General features: G+C 53.0%; 2 protein-coding genes across 4 annotated transcripts in view; both read right to left on the minus strand.

Annotated features, from left to right (window-relative positions):
- SYN1 (synapsin I) overlaps nucleotides 1–6,238 on the minus strand; it is a 47,087-nt gene extending 40,849 nt beyond the window's left edge. For both annotated transcript variants that reach the window (XM_032426592.1, XM_032426591.1), the window contains exon 1: nucleotides 5,862–6,238. In XM_032426592.1, coding sequence (XP_032282483.1) covers nucleotides 5,862–6,238 — 377 coding nt within the window. The remainder of the gene's footprint in view (nucleotides 1–5,861) is intronic.
- A 4,485-nt stretch (nucleotides 6,239–10,723) lies between these two features.
- On the minus strand, nucleotides 10,724–20,219 carry CFP (complement factor properdin). 2 transcript variants are annotated; one of them, XM_032426602.1, is made up of 9 exons: nucleotides 16,239–20,219; nucleotides 15,989–16,139; nucleotides 14,408–14,583; nucleotides 13,780–13,950; nucleotides 13,463–13,654; nucleotides 13,097–13,270; nucleotides 12,686–12,877; nucleotides 12,401–12,512; nucleotides 10,724–10,971 (listed from the first exon to the last, which is right to left on the minus strand). In XM_032426602.1, exons 1-9 carry the CDS (start codon nucleotides 16,453–16,455, stop codon nucleotides 10,806–10,808), a joined length of 1,551 nt encoding a protein of 516 aa, XP_032282493.1. In that variant the 5' UTR covers nucleotides 16,456–20,219; the 3' UTR covers nucleotides 10,724–10,805. The 2 variants fall into 2 exon arrangements, with proteins under 2 accessions (XP_032282493.1, XP_032282494.1); XM_032426603.1 differs by lacking the exon at nucleotides 13,463–13,654.
- Nucleotides 20,220–20,231: the final 12 nt, after the last annotated feature.

The following is a 20,231-nucleotide window of genomic DNA, read 5'->3' on the forward strand; positions in this document are numbered from 1 at the left end:
GGAAGTGTTGCATCACTATATTGTAGACCTGAAACTAATATTACACTGTGTGTTACCTAGCTGGAATTTAAATAAAAACTTAAAAAAAGAAGATCAGGACAAGGAGGTCTGGGACACAGAAATGTGGGTGGACATGGGAGTGGGCAAAAAGTGAGGAGTGAAGATCTGTGCATTGTGTGTTAACGCCCACCAGACAGCATCCACAACGGAAGCGGCACTAAACAGCCAGGTAGACAGAATGAGTCAGCCCGATGATGTCAGCCAGCCTCTCAAGTCAGCCAGCCCAGCGCTAGCAGATGGGCACATGAATGAAGTAGCAAGAGGAGCAGAGATAGAGGCTCTAAGTGGAACCTATGGCATTATTGCTGAATATCCAATCTTCCAGCAGCAGAGACCAACATTAAGCCTGTGACATGGCACCATCCCTTAAGAAGCCCAACTAGCCACTTTGCGGCAAGCTGACTCCATTGGGCCCCTTCCACCCTGGAAAGACGAATGACTCATTTTGACTGGAATATTCTATATGTGGGTTTGCCTTTCCTGACTGCAGGGCCATAGCCAGTATCGCTGCCCAAGGGCTTACACAATGTTTGACCCACCAGTATGAGATCCCTCATAACACTGCATCAAACGAAGGACACACTTGACAGTAAAGAAGGTGCCAAAGTGGGCCCATGACCATGGAGTCAACTGATGATGTTATATACCACACCATCCAGAAGCTGCTGGCCTTGAACAACTAGCCACAGCTAAGATCCTAGCCTGGACATGATACCATGAAAGAATGGGGCACCATCCTCCAAAAGACCCTAAATCAACGGCCCATTCTTTGTGCTGTGTTCCCAGTAGGTAGAACACATGGGTCTGGGGACTTGGAGGTGAAAGTAGGAGAGGCCCAGCTTACCATCAATCCCAGTGATCCACTTTTGGAATGTGTGCTTCTCATCCCCTTAAGGCTCTGCAAGGTTAGAGGTCCTGGTTCTCCAAAGGGGAACACTGCTACCAGGGAACACAGCAAGAATCCTATTACATTCTAAGCTACGGATGCCATCTGGACACCTAGGTTTCACATGCCGATGGATATGGAGAGGAATGAATCACTGTCTTTGCAGGGGTACATGACCCTGAACATCAGGAGGAGGTGGGGCTGCTCTTACAAGGCGGGAGCTGGGGGGGGGGGGGATAAGTTTGGCACCCAGGCGATCCATTGGCTGTCTGTGAGGACTCCTTGCACAACTCTGCAGGGAAATGAACAAGGACAGCAACCACAGCCTGGGAAGGGCATGGGGACCAAGGGCTCAGGGATCCTTCAGGGATGAGGGAATGGATCACTCATCAGGTAAGCCACTGAGACCAAGAGAGGCGCTAGCTGAGGGTGAGGGGAACCTGGAACGTATAGTAGAAGGAAGGAGACAATGCTTCTCATTTATTTCTGCCACTTTTATCAACGGCAGCAGTAGAGTCTATGGTCCATCTCACTAACCGTGCTCTTTCAAGCTTCCCCCGGAAAACCAGACCAATTACAATCCCAGAAATGCTGTACCCAGATGGGGCGAACTTACTCTAAGAAGTAAGTGAATCTGAGCAGTACAAGGAGTGGACTCTGTGCTCCCCTCAGATCCTCACCCCCCCACACACACCCACGCTCACCTTCAGGCCTTCATATCTAGTTCCCAGCTTCTGGGGAGATTTGCTGCTGAAGGCTCATGGTGCTGTCCCTCACTGGGAATTGCCCTCTGCTGCAGGGATTTGCCTTCCCCAAGACTATCCCTCCTTCCCGGGGGGGGGGGGGGGAACCTGCGCCTAAGGATTGACTGATGTAAGAATACAAAAGCCTGGATACCCCGCCTCAATGGAGGTAACTCTGAAGGGTCATCCTAGCTCCAGAGCTCCCCCAGAGGATGGGCTGAGGCTTCTGTTGTGGCTGCATCATAGCTCAACCTTTCCCTCTGCTAAATCCTGCTTCCCTCACTCCTCCCCCGCAACAGGTGGTGTTCCCAAGAGCTCTCCCCAATAAATCTGCACACAAACCTCAGAGTCTCAGGGCCTGCTTCCAGGGAAGTCTAAGAAAAGAAGCCACAAGAAGAGATAGAGTTTATATAACCCACTATATACATAGATACACAATAACCTACCCTATATATGTAATATATACATGACACTTCTAATGTTATACAGCAAATATAATATAGTATGGCTTATGTAACATATCATATATTGCATATTACATACTAAGTGTGTATGTACCTAGAAGGTATATAAACATACATATATAATTGGAATGAAAGTTTCAGTAAATGATTACCTTTACTATGTGCAATGGAGTCTAATATTTCCTGTTCTATTTTATCTCATTTCATGAAGAAAAACATACACATATATATGTATTATATACTATAAACCTATTATATAGCAAATACATGATAGGGCATATGTCATATATAATATATGGCATACATTGCTGATTCTATTTCTTGGAGTAACAGTTCCACTAAATAGTAATAATTCCACTTACTACGTGTAATATATTCTTGTTAGATTCTATTTTCATTTATACTACTGCATAAAGAAAATGAAGTGCTGGTCACAAGCCAATAGGTGACCCACAGTCCCAGTGGGCTAAATTATCTCTAAAAAGGGGAGTTGATTCTCAGCTCAGAGTTTGCAACCATGAGCCACAGAGGACTTGAGACCCAGGAAAGAGTGAGAGTGGTGAGGTTTGGTGGAAAAGGTGTCATACTCTATCTAGGTGTACAGTCCATTATGGAGTTTGCACAACACCTCCTTTATTCCAGGCTGAAATCCCCAAAGCTCGGATGGTACTTGCAAAATCTGCAGGCAGGTGATGTAGAGGTCTCTGTTCCCCACGCTGAGCCTGGTGTGCGTACACAGGCCCTCTCCCTTTGTCCATCCCACCCCATCTATAGTAGACACTAAATAAACATTTGCTAGATTGACTAGAAGAAAAGACTAGAGCAGCTGCTGGGATAAGGGGGGGGGGGTTCTGAGATGCAGAAGGGAAAGGGAAGAATCTTTCACTGAATTTAACAGGAGCTCAATAAATGTTTGCTGGACAACTTAGAAAAAAATGGAAAACACTGGAGTTGTAATTATGGAAAGGGGGAGGGTCTTGTCAGTATTCGGGAGATGATTAATAAATGTTTGCTGGAACAAAGGAAAACGCAGCAAAGAAACTTCCTGGAGTATAGGAGTGGGGAAGTGAAGTCTAAAGGAGAGTGGTTACCAATATACGGCAGGGGCCCCATTAAGGTTTGTTGACTTCAGTGGAGCAAATTTAGCTAAGAAGATGGCTCCTGTGTGAGTGGGTGTTGGTGGAGGAATTATAGTACGTGTTCAAGAACTGCTTTATGGATTGATGGAGAAAAGAGGGACGTGGTTGTTTGAAAAGAATATAGTCAGAGATTAATAAATGCTTTTTGGATTAATGTGGCGGGGGGAAGCAGTTGGGAAGATGGCTACGAAGCGCGGGAGGGGACCTAGCCAGAATACAGTAGGTGCACATTGTGAGCTTTCCAGATTGCGTAGTGTCAAAGGTCAGATGGAGATGGTCGAAGGGGAATTAGGGCTTCAAGAGGGAGAAGGAAAGAGGCATTGAATATGGGGTCCTTCGTATACAATAAGTGCTTATTAAACGATTGTGGGGTTGAATGGAGAAAAAGGTATAGAGAATCCAGCTGGTGGTTGGGATTAGAAGGAAGGGGAACTGAAGGAGGGTTCTTCCTAGCATATAGTAATGCTAAATGGATGCCTCCCACACTCTGACACATGGAAACTATGCAATAAATACCTGTAGAATGAATAAATGGCTCTGAATAGAGAGAAAGGCTGCTGGGTAAAGGCTCCTGGGGGGAGGGGTGATCTAACCAGTAAAAAGCTGGTACTCAATAAATTTAGGTTGAAATAGACCCCTGGAGAGAGAGGTCTTGAGACGGGGCAGCAACTTTCAGACTTGGAAAGAAGACGTTGAGAATGGCCCTTATATAGTAGGAACTCAGTAAGTGTTTACTGGCTTAAGTAGAAGAAAGACCTTTTGGGGTATGGACTTAAGATTGGGAGAGGGAATCCTAGGGACACTGAGGGGAGTGGAAAAGGGGTAATCCTTATAAATTGGGCTCTAGATTTATCAAAAGAAAGGACCCTAGGGAGAGGCTTTATGACCAGCGCAGTTTCTTCTACGGGTAAGGAAGGGGTGTCTACTCCCTCCACCCAGCAGGCACTGCATATATGCTTACCGGATCCACTAAAAGAAAAAGACTTTGGGAAGAAGGTGTGAACATAGAGCACACAGACGGCACTCCATAAATGCTCACAGGAGCCACTGGAGGAAAAGGCCTTCGGGGGAAGTTGATTAGAATCGAGCACCTGGCAGACAATACATAAATAAATGCTCACTGGATCCATTAAAAGAAAAGGTCTTTCTGGGCGGGGGGGGGGGGGACTAGGGGTGGGCATACAATCACTGGATCCATTGGAGGAAACGTCTTCAGGGAAGGGGAATGGGGTTGCAGAAGCTTGATCTACGTAAGCTTGATTCTCCATCAATGAAAGGAAAGGCTTTTGTGGAGAGGGCATAGAATCAGGCACACGGTGGTGCTCCACGAATGCTCCAAGGGGTGATTAAAAAGAAAAGGCCTCTGGAAAGAGGACTGAAATGGTGCACACAACAAGTGTTAGATATTTGATCACTGTGTTAACTGGAGGCAAGCCTTTATGGAGAAGGTCTAAGGTCTATGCATGTGTTGAACACCTTGGGTCATGCAGAAGGTGTTCAACACATGCAGACTGAAGCCACTGGGGAAAGAGTTTGGGGATGGGGTAAATAGCAGGCACACAATAAATGCTTGCTCAATACACTGGAGGAAAGAAGCTTTAGAGAAGGCTCACACAGCAAGCAGGTGATAAATGCTAGGTGGGTTTACCAAAGGAAAGGTCTTTGAAGTAGTTTGAGAATGGAGGAGAAACGAGGCACTCAATAAATGCCTTCTAGATCCACTGGAGGAAAAGGATTTTGGGGAGAGTCTGAAGATGAGTCACACACAGAAGGTTAAAAAATGCTCATGGGACTCATTTGAGCAAAATATGTTTGGAAAGGGGTTTGGAGGTAGGGCATACACCAGGCATTTAATAGATGCTTTCTAGATCCTTTAGAGAAATAAGCCCTTGGAGAGGGGACTTAGAGTTGGGACACACAGAAGGCATTCAATAAAGGCTCACAGGATCCATTAAAGGCAACACTTTCGGTGAGAAGAGTTACGCAGCAGGCAATAATCAATGTTCACTGAATAGCTTAAAGGGTCTTTGGGGGGAGGGTTGGGATGGGGCACATACCACACTCTGGGTACATGTTCACAAGATCCATTAGAGAGAAGGCCTTAGGACAAGGTTTGAGGGGGACAAGACACATAGCAAGCTCTCAATGAATGTTCACAAAATTCATGGAAGCCAAAGGCTTTGGGGAAGGGCTCCCGGACAAGGCACATTGCAGCTACTTGATAAATGCTCACAAGATCCATTAAAGGACAAGGCCTTTGGGGTGAGGGTTGGGGGAGGGGGGGCAAGGCACATTAGGCTCCCGAATGCTCACAGGATATACCGAAGCCAAGGCTTTTGGGAAGGAGGTACACAGCAGGCGCCCGATAACTGCTCCCTGTATGGATCGAGAAGGCCGGGTGCGGGGCAAGGGCGGGGCACACAGGAAGCACCCAGCATAATAATTTAAAGGAAAAGGGTTTGGGCTAGGGGGCCAGGTGCCTGGCACACAAGCGGTGCTTGGTAAGTGCTCGTCGTGGAACGATCTGGGGACCCAGGCCCGCGGGAAGACGTCCGCGGCAGTGGCTTACCAGTCGGTGTGGGGCTCGTCGATGACCAGCAGCACCCTGGCGGCAGCGCCCCCACGACCTGCGCCCCCAGAGCCGCCGCCCACCTGCTCGCTGAAGGTGGCCGCCGCGGCCGCCGTGGTCTGCTTGACCGCGTTGGACAGCGACGAGAAGAAGCCACCACCCCCCGAAGACCCGGGACTAGGGGCAGCCGGAGAGGCCACAGGGGCGGACGCGGAGGCCCTCTCGGCAGTGGCAGTCGTGGGACCGGGCGTGGCTCCGGGGCTGGGGGCAGCAGGCGGCGGCGGGGGTGGCTGCGGGCGCTGCAGGTCTGTCATGTACCCATTTGGCAGATTGGCCATGAAGTTGCTGTCCGACAGGCGGCGCCGCAGGTAGTTCATGGCTGCGGCGCGGGGCAGGGGGTCCTAGGAGCAGTCGGGTCAGGAGCCGCGGGGGCGGACCGCGCGGGGCCCAGGAGCACTGCTGCGCTCTCGGGCACGACGCGACTCTTCGGTTGCCCGCTGCAGACTGAGGCAGCGCTGAGTCGCCGCCGCCGCAGCGCGGATGGTCGCGCCCGTACCCCCCTATCTCGCGCCCTTCGTGGTGCTGTCCAGCTGGGCCGGCGGCGGCGCGGACGCGACCAAGGCGACCGGGAAGGGGAGTTTGGGGAGGAACGGCGAGTGACGTCAGCGCGCCTTCAGTGCTGGGGAGGTGGTGGCACGCGCCGGCAGGCGGGGGCGAAGGAGCTGTCCGTGGTGCTGAAGGCGGCAGTGCGCACGCGCCACGCCGCATCCTGTTTCCCCTCCCCCTCGTCCGATTGGGGATGCGCAATTTGGGGAGTGGGGGCGGGGTAGATACTTGTCGGGAGGGTCGGGGTGAGTGGTCAGGCAAGACCCCCATCCCGCCTCATTCTGGTCTTCACACCCGGTCGCACCCACACGCAGGATTCTCTGCAGATACTCAGTTTCCAGTGTTGATATTCACCACAGAAGGCATGAGGGGGGAGTGGAGGGGGGGAATGGAGGCACACGCAGAGACTCAAAAGTAGAGAAATAACCTCCTCACCGCGACAGATGGGGGTCACAAGCAGTACCCTGTGAGGGGAGATCAATTTCCTATATCCATATGGACTCAGCTAGGCAGAGAGAGGGTGCTGGGGTGGCATAGACAGCATCCGACAGGCAGACTTGGACACTTGGGCGCAGTACACACGCTTGCCCTGGGTTGCTGGGGCCTGGAGGCACACAGGAATGACACACACGTGGAGATACATATAGACGCACACAAAAGTAAAGAAACACATGGAGGCACGTACAGACGGAGAACACTCCGATCTAGGTATCTATACAGACATACACAAGCCGGGGGTAACACACATGGGCATGCATGCATATATGCCTACACACGCACACACAGGCACCACACCTACACACAGAGACCCAAGGAAACTCACACGAACATGCACACCCAGACAAATCACATACCCACAGACGATCATGATAAACCTAGATCTGCCACACAGAGCCATTCCCTGAAGCTCCAGACCTGATGTGTGTCCATCTCTGTCCCCCACCCCCCGGGGCCCTACACACACACTCAGTCTGTATGCCCCCATCGCTCTGCCCTGGATAAGCCAAAACCCACCATAACCACCTGATATCAGTGCCCATGGCTGACTCCCCTGCACCGGAGAACTTTCCACAGACAGAGGCAGGCCCATCCTAGGGTATGCACACAGTAGGTGCCAAATAATGTTTGCCACATGAGCAAATGACCTTTATAGTTCAGGCAGAGGGGGGCTGTGGAAGCCATCCCGTCAGCTCCTGTAAGATCCTGACTACAATGAAAGCATGAATCCATTTAAAAACAATCATTTGTTGGCAGCACCCAACTAAGCTGTTTAGGTGTATTGTTTCATCCAACCCTTACAACAATACTATGGGGTGGGAAACATACCCATTTTACAGATGAAGGAATCCAAGACCTCCAATTCATTCCCAAAAGGCCATGTTCACTTTGTGATCCATGCTTTTTTTTTTTTTAAAAAAAGAATGTGCTAGAAAGAGGTGCCAGTGTGGCTGAAACAAAGTGAGCAAGGGGGGTTTGTGGCAGGAGATGGGGTCAGAAAGGTTAGCAGGGACCAGACTGAGCAGGTCCTTGTGGGCCATAGTGAGTGATGATGGTGGACCAAGTGAGGTAGAAGAAGATACGGTAAGAAATAGGCAGATTTGGAGTCTCTTCTGCCTGCAGGATTTTCAGGTGAATCATCCACTTATTCATTTGTTCATTCTTTATTCTTTAAATCCTTGGTCCGTTTAAACAAGGTAGTAAAGGTGTGGAGTCTAGAGTCAGAGTGCTTGAAGTTCAAAATAGACCTCCACCATACCCCTGGGAAAGTGACTTAACCCTGCTGAGACTTGGTTTCCTCATCTATCAAGATGATCACCTGACCCATCTCTAAGGGTGTGGGGGGCTGGTGGGAGGGAGGAGACAACCTTTATATTTTCGCATGTGCTGTGACTTCTGCCAGGAATGTCCTTTACCTCTCTCTCTCTCAAGGATCATCTTTGGCCAAGGTCTCCAGGAAGTCCCCTTCCCCAGGACTCAGATTCCATCCCCTCTTACCCTAGCCTCCCCAGTCCTCAAGTTCAATACTTCCAAACTATTCTCTACTCCCTCCTCCATGCCAGGCAGCTTCAGTCCCACCTCCAGGCCTTCGCTTTGGCCATTCCTTCCCTCTCCTTCCTGGATGCTCTCTCCGGCATTCCATATCCCAGTGTTGCCCAGATGGGGAGCTCCCATGACTCATGTATTTTCCAACATTTAGAAGTATGTGCTTCTCAGTTTTTTGCTCAGTAACTGAAGTAAACAAGCTGTGTTGGACCCATGGTGCCCTCTCTAGGGGATAGGAGCAGCTGCAAGTCAACGGACCTCTCTGGCTCCTCTGGGAGCCAGAAGTTGGGCTCCTTAGGAATTTGTCTCCAGAATGCCTCTTCCCAGGGCCCCCATTCCCACGTTTCTAGTACTCATGGCCCCCAGCATCAGTCCCTTTCTTCAGGTGGCTTGGTTTCCAGAAATTAATATTTTGGAGGTTGTTTAGCAGAAGAATGAGGATTCCCCTCAGGAATGTCTCAACTCCCTGAGGCAGAGGTAAGCCTCCTCTGCACTGTCTCCATCGTCTCCAGCAGGAATGAACGAATAGAAGGGGCTCCAGGAATGATTTTCTTTGTTGTGCATTGGTGAGCAATGACTCTGAAACACACATCCCTGACATATGTTTGTAATCAGTATTGTACCCATGTTTAAAACTCACACACATGTATTATCCACGACATCTTAATGCACATGTACATGTGTGCACGTGCACACAAACACACACACACACACACCTATAACTCAGACTGTTATGGTGCACACATGGTTGTAACTTTACATGCACTCCACATACACTCAATACATCCTTAATTCTTGCACAGACCCATAGGTCTGCATATCACACATACACAAAGATATGTGTCTCATGATGTGCAAAGTTCCACTCTCTTGTAGACACATACCTCTCATACCCTGTAGTAAGCAACCAGAATCACTCCCTTCAGCTCATTCTTCCCAAGATGGCCAAAAATTCAACTTGGTCTTTATTTCAACCCATCAACTGACCTATTTTATGGGGGGAAACCGACCCAGAGAAGTGAGCACCCTGACAGAATCCAGGTGTCACGCATCTCCCATCTGAACCCTTCCATAGAGGCGTCCCTCCACTCATAGCACACATCGTGCTTCAAATGTCCAGCCTGCTACCTTTCTGTGCCTTTGTAAATGGGAATAATGATAATAGTGACCCTCATAGGCTTGTTGTGGAGTAAATGAATTCATGCTGTGCAACCTAAAACACTACCAGGCACACGGCAAGCACTCTCTAAGTATTAGCTAATACCATAATTATGATGATTCTTATGATTCGCCTCATCACCAGGGGCTCAGCATTCAGTAAATGCTAATTAGTGCAACACTGAGCAAATGCCAACAGCTTTAGTGTCTGGGTTTGTTCCCTTCACTGTGGAGACACGTGCTGTTCTGACTCCTCTTGTCTCCATGATGTCCAGCGCTATTGTTAGTATACAGTAGGCGTTGATAAGTGTTGAAAAAAAATGTTCAACGAAAGGATCGCATATTCTGAGTTTGTTCCCTCGCTCACATGTCCTCTCCTTCTACCAGTCCTCCTCCACCCCAGATGCCCAGACTTTGTTCTAGTATGCTGTAGACGCTATAAAGTGTTGAATGAATGCACAAATACTAAAGGAATCTGTGTCTGGGTTTGTCAGAGGGGCTCCTTCTGGCAGATGCTGACTCTGGCTTCTCTTCGCTCCCGCCCCAGCTCAGAGCACCTCATAGGCACTTCCTCGGTCCACCCCCCGCCAACCGCCACCCCCCTTTCGGTCCCCGCTAATTGCGGCCTTGGATCTGGGCTGTTGGGAGTGGGTGGGTGCAGGTGTTCACGCGGCCGGGTGCCAACCCCAGCCACGCCTCTGCCGCCTCTGCCGCCTCTGCCGCGGCTCAGAGCGGGATTGATGCGGAACCCGCCAGCCGAGAGGCTCCGGCGGCGGGGGAACGTAGGCACGCCGGCCAATCAAAAAGTGCCGGCCAGGCGAGTAGCCAACCAGAAAACCCATAACGCGGAGCTCTGCAGAGGGACGTGCTGGACGCCCCGGGACGCCGGGCAAGGGGTTGGGGGGTGGTTGGGGGGGGCAGACCCTGGGGCTGAGGCAGCGGCGAAGGGACGGATACTCCCCTTCCCTCCTGCCCAGCTGTGACCACGGTGGAAAATACTGTTTTCCACAACAAGCCACTGCATCTCTGCCCGTGCCGTGCCCTTTGGCCTAGAAGATGCTATTGCCCCACTCCTGGGGAAGAGGACCATTTATTGAGGTCTGGGAGGGCAGGGGGTCAGAGTGGGAGAGGGCGGTGTTAGGGCTGCGCATCCTCAGGGTCTTGGCAGACAGGCACGTGTAGACATGGCCGTTTCTCCTCCACCACCATATTATGCCCCTGCAGCATCTCGCACCGTGCTGATGGTTTCCCCCAGAAGGTCACGTTCTTCTCACCCTGACCTTCGACCACGGTAATGGTGGGCCTGGGGCATTAGAGGGGGAATGGAGGGGAGAAGCTCAGGGAAGGCAAGAATGCATTCGACAAACTCTTACTGAGTTTGAGCTAACTATTTGTTAGCTATGAGATATTGGGCAGTTTCTTTATCTTCCCTGTGCTCATCTGAAAAATGGGAATAATCAGAAGAATAATGATACCCACCATATTGGGCTGAGTGAGGATAAATTAGTTAATTTTGGTAAAGTGCTCAGAGTGGTGTCTGGTACACAGTAAGTACTCAATAAATGCTAGTAATTGTTACTCGTTGACAAGAGCTACCTTCTCTTACCTCCAAAACCCTTCACATCTCTCCCCATTGCCCACTGGGGGGAAAAAAAAAAAAACCAAATGCCTTGCCTGGTATTTGAGGTCTTGTTTTTGGGCCCACATGCCTGGCCCAAGCCAATCCCTCTCTCTTCCACCTTATCCAGACTTAGTCCCACATCCAGAATGGTCTTTGCCTGGCTTGTTCCTCCCACGAAACAAGTATTCCATTCATTCACTCTCACCCCCATTCCCTCAATCAAATCCATGCATTTCCCTACTCTGTCAAGTGCTTCCTGCCTCCATTCAACACCTCTAACTCATCTTCAGGACCTACTAGAAACCCCAGAACCGGAGACCATTTCCCAGATGGCAGGCCTTCCATGAATTGAAAATAGCCCATTTCATCTAGTGGCTTGACGTATGTGGAAATAAAGAAGGGAGGAGTGAGTGTTTACACCCTCTCTAACACCTGGGCCACCAGGAAACCAGCTTTGGGCAGTTGGTCACCAGTATCCAGGACTCTGCTCACACAGTCTTGAGACTGGGAATGCCTTTCCTGACCCCTTCCTGCTGGGTGACCCCTGATCAGCTTCCTGGACCCAGGGCGAGGTGTCAGCCCCTTTTCCATGTACCAACTGCTCTGCATCAGCCTTCTGTTCCAGGGCCCTGCTGACCTGGATCCCTCAGGGGACCCACGGGACCTGGGTTCTGTGTGTCTGCAAGTGTTGCCAAAAAGGCCTCAAGCGTCTTGGGGCGGTGAGACGTTGGGTGAGATGTGGGTGGCTGAAGGAATGAGTAAGTGGATGAAGGCCTGAGTGACTGAAGGGGCAAATGGAAGCATGGGTAACCGAGAGGGCCGAGTGCATGGTCACAGGAAGGACTGGCTGAGTGGCTGGATGGCTGGGGGACTGAATGAGAGGTAGAAGGGCACAGAGGCTACTCATTCTCCCCTCAGGATCCTCTTTCTCGGCTGCTTCTTTAGTGACTTTCCTCTTCCGGCAGGAGGGAGAGGACACTCGTCAAGGCAGGCATCTTAGACCCAGCGGAGGATGCCCTGGTTGTGGGGAGCTGAGCCGACTCTCCCACCCTCACTGCTCACATATGGATATCATGACCCCCTCCTGGGCACGCTTTGCCCCCTCACTCACGGGAAGTTGGGGAGCTGGGCCGTGCAGAGGCGCTGGCGGGTGCGGACGGGGTTGGGTCCACACGGGGGCATGCATAGCCCCCAGGAACTCCACTCCGACCATGAGCCTTTCCCTGCAATGAGTCCGAATGAGAGGTCTCAGTGGAGGTGGTGAGAGAGAGAGAGAAACAGAGACAGAGAGGCGGCAGGGACATGGGGTCCAAGGTAGAATCAGAACCCCCCCCGCCCCCCCCGCACAGGCTGCCCCATCCTCACAGTGGAGTCGGCCGGGGGTGGGGGCACTCACAGCTACATTGCTGGATGTTATAGCAGTGACGGATAACTTGTTGTTGCCCGAGGCACCGCCGTCCATCAAACTTGCGGCCCTTGCAGCTCCTCGAGCGTGTCTGCTGGCCCGGGATCTCCTTACAGTTGATACTGTTTATGTTCCGACGGATGCAGGGGCTCCACTCCTCCCAGGACCCCCACTCTCCATCCACTGCAGAGACAGGGGCAACCAGGGCTTGCACCAAAGAAGGGAGCCAGTGAGGGGATTCAGAGGAAGGAATGACGACCGGGCGGAAGGAGCAGCGGTGGTCAGAGGTGGGGCCGAGGCAACAGGGCCAGGAATGGGGGCATTCGAGGCAGGAACAAGGCATTAGCAGCAGGGATGGGTGAGGGGCTTAGGCATGGAGATGGCACATCTTGAGCTACTGACCAGGGCAGGGCACAGCTGTGTTGCAGATGTGGGTCCGGACGGCCTCACCAGCACAGGGGGGGCCCCCATGCTGGGGCACAGGATGATCACACTTCCGTCTTTCCAGGGTCTGCCCCAGGCCACAGGTCACAGGGCAGGGGGTCACAGGACCCCATGCCCCCCAGCCCCCAGCCACTGTGGGGGTGGGGGATAGGAGTGAGAAGAAAGGTCACCTCAATCTCCCCATCAGCCCCTAGACCCTTGAGGCGGACTGCCCCAAAATGAAGAGCTCCATGGTCACATGGTCTAAGATCTCTGTCCCCTGAAATGGCAGAGCATTGGTGACTGAATCGAGAACAGAGTGTCAGGGGCCTCATCCCTGTGTACCTGGGCAGGGTGGCAGGCCAGAGCAGGGCCGGGTTTCGTGGTTCAGCCCTGGGCACGGCTTCCCAGGAGGCTTCTTGGAGGGCTCAGGTGCAGAACACGTGCGGCTTCGTCTCTGGGTAGGTGCGCTGGGTCCACCGTGGCAGGACCCCGAGCAGTGGCCCCAGGGACCCCAAGCGGCCCAGGCCCCGTGTACTGTGGTGGAGTGGGGGTTGGGGGGACACCAAGTGTGGTCACACGTGAAGTCCTCCCACCCTGGAAGTTCCCTGCTGTAACCCCCAGACCCACCCTGGGTGCCCACATCAGTGGCCTTCACTCACTGGGGCAGACCTGCTGGGTGTCACAGGCCTCAGACTCCTGTGGCTTTCCTGGGCAGTGGCCCCCACACTTGGGGGTGGGTTGATTACATGTTCGCTGACGGGTCCGGGTCCCTTTGGAACAGGTGACAGAGCAAGGCATCCAGGGCTCCCAGTCAGACCAGCCACCCATCTCTATGGGAGAGAAGAGAGGGGGACAGGAGGGAAGTGGGGGCATCATTCAGGGGTCCTCGCTTCCTTGTGTGCCCCACGTCCTCTGCCACACCCAGTCCACCATCGGTGCTTGTCCGGATGACTGCAGTAGCCTTCCCGCGGGTCCCGCTGCTTCAGCCCTCACCACAGACCATCCATCCTCCTCCAGACAGTGAGAGGGATCTGACACAACCCAAGTCAGATCACATTTCTCCTCTGCCCACAACCACACAATAAAAGCCAGCGTCCTCACCGTGGCCCACAGGATCGGGCCCCCCTTTGACCTTGCCTCCCACAACTCTCCTCCAGCCACACCGGCCTCTTCCTCAGCGCCTCACAAACATCAGGCGCAGTCCTACCCTCAGGGCCCCTGCACTGATTGTGCGTTCCCAGGGCCAGGCGACAGGCAGCGCTGGCCTGCCTCGCTGAGCCTCCTCACCAGGACAGCACGGCTGGTCCTCACAGGCCTGCAGCTGCCACTCAGGGGTCCCGGGCTCCACCTTCTCGGCACACTGCCCACCATGGCCTCTGCAGCGCCGGTGCCGCAACTGGGATCCCTCAGTGCAGGTCACTGAGCAGGGGGCCCACGCAGACCACGGGGACCATTGTGGGGGCCTGTAGAGAGGAGCACACGTGTCCTACCCTAGCTTGAGCTGGCAAGGATGGGGTGTACTGGGCTGCGGGGCGAGGGCAGGCACAGGCGGGGGTGCAGGATAAATGTACATGGAATGGATTGATCAGGGTACGCACCCCTTAGGGATGTTAGGGATTGAACGGGAAGAGGGGGGCACACAGTAAGTACCGACCTTCATGACTGGGGACCTGGAACACTTTGAAGTCCCCCAAGGCTAGTGCCGGACATGCAGTAAGCAAATGTATGGACTAAGGGCCCAGAACCGCTGTCAGAAACCTACCAGGCCACCACCATGCTCGGTAGCTGGCAAACAAAAAGTTCTTAATAAATAGAAGCTATTGTCCCAGTGAGCTCAGAGACCCTGTCAGAGATACCTCGGATCTGGGGCACCTGGGTGGCTCGGTCGGTTAAGCGTCTGACTCTTGATTTCAGCTCAGGTCATGATCTCAGGGTCGTGAGATCGAGCCCTGCATCAGGCTCCACACTGAGTGTGGAGCCTGCTTAAGATTCTCTCTCCCTCTACCCCTCCTCCCGCTCCTGCGCTCTCTCTCTCTCAAAAAATATATTTTTTTTTTTGAAGAGAACTACTCCAGATCTATCCCCAACCCCATGCACAGCATAATACTAAATTGATGTGAACTGTTGACATTACTAGGGGCCCAGAGCTACCTTCAAAAACCCTCAAGCTTCCCATCCCCATGGTGTACCTGGGATATACGCTAAGCTGTTAGAAAACATGTCTGGCGTTCAGTGAGGGCTCATTACATGTACGCTGGCATCATGATGAGACCAGTGTCACCCTCAGAAATCTGCCAGCTACCCCTGAGCTCTGCAATGCATCCAGTAGGCTGGCAGTGATCAATGAACGTGAAGTGTCATCATAATTAGGGGCCTGGAGCTGCCCTGAGAATTTCCCAAACTCTCCCACCCCGACATGTCTGTAATGCAGTAAGCACTCAACGTGAGCTGGCATCACAATTAGGGGACTTGAGCTACCTTCAGAACACACTTGACCTGTACCCCACCCTCTAATGCTTCCAGTACGTGGGAGGTGCTCAGTAAATGTAAGCTATGGCGGTGGTTCTCAACCAGGGCCGATTTTGCCCCTGGGGGGACATTTGGCAATGTCTGGAGGATTTGGGTTGTCACAGTTGGTTGGGGGAGTTGCTACTGGCAACTAGTGGGAGGCCAGGGATGTTACAAAACACAGGCTTTGCAATGCCCAGGTCAGGCCCCCACAACAAAGAATTTTTTGGCCCCAAATGTCAATAGAGGCGAGACTGAGAAACCCCGAGCTATGGTCATGATCGGGGCCTTGGAGTCACCCTTGGAAACCCCAGAGAAGGAAAGAGCCCAGTCCTGGGTGGCCCCCAGTCTCCCCCTCACCTGCATGCCTGACAAAGCTTGCTGCCAGGCTCCTGGAAGCCATAGGCAGGGTTGAGACAGCAGTCTTCCACACTGACACCTCCCCCCAGGAGGCCCTTGCATATGCCGGAGGATTCCTCATAGTGGGTGAAGCAGAGGACGGACACTGAGCCTGCAACAAGGTCGCGGGGGGGAGGGCGAGGGGGGGCATGGTCAGCGGTGTGATGGGTCCGGGCACCCCTGCGGGCCAGCTGGGCCCTCACGCACTCACCTGCAGCCGGCAGCAGGGCGAGCAGCAGCAACAGCAACTGAGGAGCCCGCATGTTGAGCATGCACCCCTGCGGTCCTGCCGCCCTGCCAGAGAGGAGGCCCGGCTTTGTATGGGCTGACCTGACGCTGGGATCAGGGCAAAGAGGAACCGGGCCAGGAGGAACTGGGCAGGAAAAGGGCTGCGGGGGGCGGGGCAGGGGGGGAGGGGAGGGTGCCATGCAGGGTCTCCGCAGTTCCGACTTCTCTCCTGGCACCTTTGCCCCGGAGCCTCCTGCCCCGCTCTCCCCTCCCTACCTCCTGTCTCCCTCTTGATCCCGGTCTTGCTTGTCACTGTATCCCCAGCAACCACACCCTGCCCAGCAGCAACTCCTTAGCACTCAATCAGTGCTCCCTGGAGCATAAACGTCCTGGCTGTGTGACCTTGGGCAAGTCGCTTGAAACTCTCTGAGCCTCATTTTTTTCCCCCCTGTAAAATGCAGTCTCTCCCACAATGGGTCAACCTCATGTGGGTGTTGAACAAGGATGAAATGAGCTCAGTGTGTCCCTCATTGAGTGGAGCAGGCATTAAGATAATTGCTTCATCCTCTTTCCTGAAAGTGAGGTTGCCTGTGGTCAGCAAGGGCAGGGGAGGTCAGCAGGGGGGGGAAGTGAGAAGGGGAAGTGAGAAGAGTGTGGGGAGAAGGGTTTGAGAGTGAATTGGGGATATCGACTGTCCTGGGCCTCCAGCTGGGACCCCCCCACACACACACATATACACTGGCCTGGGGAGGGAATCAGCTTGGCCATGTTCTATCGAGTAACTGGGGGTAGGTGACAACCCCCTCCCTGAGCCCACAGCATAGAGTTTGTTGCAAAGATTGGGAGTTTAAGATTTTTAAAAGTCCTCAGAACAGCGCCGGGCATGCAGTAGGCGCTGTTTCTTAAATACATTCATTCAGCGTTTGCTAAGCACCTATTGGGTGTCAGATGCTGTTCCTGGCACTGGGCAGAGCAGAGAGTAAGACAGCCCCAAATCCTGGCCCTCAAGGGGCTTATGCTCCAAAAGAGGAGATAGACACAAAATGCCCCCCCCCACAGAGGCCTTCCCCAGCTACCTTTTTTGTATTGGACCCCTGTCACTCGGTAGCCCAGGGGCTCTCAAACCTTAGTGTGCCTCAGATTCATCTGGAAGATGTGTTCAATCGCAGAGTGCTGCCCCCCCCACCCCGTTTCTGATTCTGTAGGTCTGGGGTGGGACACAAAAATGTACATTTCTAACAGGCTCCCAGGTGGTGATGCCGCTGCTGCTGGTCTGGGGAGCACATTTTAAGAGCCATTCTAGCCGCTGACACCTCTTTTTCTTTGTAGGTGTCATCTATAAAAATGATGCTACGTGCTCCTTCTTTTACTCTTACGTCCTCTTCAGCCCCTTTTCTGTGCAGGTAAAACCAAGCTCCATGGACCTGCTCTTTTTTTTTTTTTTTAAAGTAATCTCTACACTGAATGTGGGGCTCGAACTCACAACCCCCGAGATCCAGAGTTGCATGCTCTTCCGACTGAGCTGGCCAGGAGCCCCTCTTTTGTTCAAGTTTCTTATTAGCCCTGATGAGTGAAACTCCAGAGCTCACTTCAAAACCAGGAATCTCTTCAATGAACAAAAAGGAGTCTAAGAAAGTTAGGAAGGCAAGGTCTTGTTTCCTCTGTGTTCGTGGAGAGAGAGGTACCGTTCTGCAAATTAGCACAAGGTAATAGACTTTGGTTTGGGCAGGTGTTAAAAGAGAACTTTCTCAAGAATGTTGGTCTTGTGTTATGGGGCAGTAAGGCGTGTTGACATCTGTATCCATTACACATGTACTCTGTTTCCTGATCATACAGGCCTGTCTTTGGAAGTCTGCTTTGAACAAAGGGGTTTTGTTAAGATTCCAAGACTTCAGACATCAGCGCTGTGTTATCCTGTGGAAACAAACTCCCCCAGAAATCTGTGATTCTGGTTGGCTGTTTTTTCTAATCCCCGGTTGCCCCGGTAATGAGGTTATAATCGATCCTTCCTTTGTGCCTAAACCGTATACTCCGAGGACTCCCTGTGGGAAGAGGATGGTTGGTGCTTTCTTTTCCCACGTCTGTGCAATAAAATGACAGCAGCTCTCGTATTTAAACAGTTTGAGAAAGTCTCGTCTCACGAAATTATTGCACTGCCACGTGATGATGATGTACTTATCTGCTTCTTGTCCGTCGCCCTCACTAAAATACCTGCTCGCCAAAGGGCAGGGATTTGTCTGGTTTGGGAACTGCTGTGTCTGCGGGCTCAATAAACAGGCGCTGAATGAATAGGCCAACCACCAAAGCTCTAGAGAGATTCTGACACGTGCGACGAAGAAGAGTCTGGGTTGGAGGTAAAAAATGTGGCCATCACCGGTGGGGGGATTAAGTGGTGTCTCAAGTGTCGGGACTGGACCGGAGCACCCTGGAGAGGGCTTGAGGAGAGGGAAGGGAAGCCTAGGTGAAGCCCTGGGAAACTCCAGAATTTCAAGTTTTGGAGAACTGGGAGAAGACAGCACTGGGGATAGAGGAGGCGAGACCAGTGGAGGAAGTGGCTTTCTCCCACGCCTGGCACATTCGATCCGTGGTCTCTCATACAGTCTCATTTGGTCTTGGTCATTTTCTCTTACTTTTTTCGTTTACACAGTTACACACGCAATTCTGGATCTGCAGCGTCTACTAGGAGGCCCTTAGGGACAGGCTCACATACATACTCGGTCCCACAGCCTCTCGGACTTGCCCTCGGGGTCATTTTTTCTCCGTCATGGATTCCTGGTCTCCTACTAATAGCGTCACACACACACACACACACACACACACACACACACACTCACGTCTTAACAGCCTCCCTCATTCGGCCACGATCACCGACACTTCCTCTCACCAGTTTTTTACACGCACACACACGCAGTCGTGCCTTTAGACGTTTCTGCCACTCAGCCCGATTTACAGCCCCTGCTGGTCTCTCAGGAACTTTCTCGCACACGACCTCAATCACCACCTCTCCTACTTCCTCTCACCCCAGCCCCCATCGGGCACCCCCCCCCCGTCCCTGACGGACGCTAAGGTGCGCATGCGCACACCCGCACACGCGGCCGCACCGCTCGGCCGTCCAGTTCTCTCTCACACGGCGCCATGTGCCTCCTCGGCTCTCGCTCGGACACTTCTATGGTCTCTCGTACTGCTTCAGTCACTCGGCCTCACCATCCTTTTCTCCCATGCCGTCCCGGTCCCGGAGCCTCTGGGCCAGACTGGAGTCGTACCTGTCATCCATCTGCCACTGGTCTCAGGCACACCCACTCACCCCCTCACCCCCTCACCCACTCACACACACACGCTTACAGCCTCACGCTCCGCGCACACGGTCCCGCAGGCTTGGATCTTGGGCCTCACAGCCATCTTCTGTCTCACGGTCAGCTCTTCTCCACGAGGCTCCCAGGACTTGGGTCGCTACGACAGCCTTGCATGAAGGTTCACACACCATGCGTGTCCCGAGCACGGCGCCGTGCGGATGTACAGGGGGGCTTCTCGCCCGCACCCAGTCCCTGACCGGCTCCGCCACACCTTCGTGCCCGTGCGGGCTCACGCGGGGTGTGTCGCTCACCACCGTCCGCCGGTCCAACGGGGTCGGAGGCGCCGTCCCGGCTACCTGGGCCTAAACAGGACGCCACGCGTACCTCCGGGCTCTGCGACAGTGCCTTAGTCCGCACTCAGTCTCTCGGTGATTTTCCAGCGCCCGGCCGTAGTTTCTCACACAGACACGGTGTCGTCCGTGGTTCCAGCCGCCAGTCTCACGCACACACACGCAATCGCAGCTTCCCACACTCTCTCTCTTCTTTGCACACCTGGTTACCAATCTGTAGGCTCGCCGGCTGTCTCCGACACACGCCGTCATGCTCTCTCTCACAGTCAATGTCACACCCTCGCCGCCTTCCACAGAAAGTCATGCCTGTCACAGTCAGTCCCATTGGCCTCG

This window comes from Phoca vitulina, unplaced genomic scaffold (genome assembly GCF_004348235.1).
Source record: "Phoca vitulina isolate PV1807 unplaced genomic scaffold, GSC_HSeal_1.0 scaffold35, whole genome shotgun sequence".
Lineage (NCBI taxonomy): Eukaryota > Metazoa > Chordata > Mammalia > Carnivora > Phocidae > Phoca > Phoca vitulina.

Excerpts from the sequence above, each read along its gene's own strand:
- CFP (XM_032426602.1), bottom strand. The coding sequence starts at position 16,455 with ATGGCACCCTCCCCTCCCCCCCTGCCCCGCCCCCCGCAGCCCTTTTCC. Across the intron at positions 13,655-13,779 it reads CACCCAGCAGGTCTGCCCCA|TACACGGGGCCTGGGCCGCT; the intron begins GTGAGTGAAGGC and ends ACTCCACCACAG. Across the intron at positions 12,878-13,096 it reads CACAGCTGTGCCCTGCCCTG|TGGATGGAGAGTGGGGGTCC; the intron begins GTCAGTAGCTCA and ends CTGTCTCTGCAG.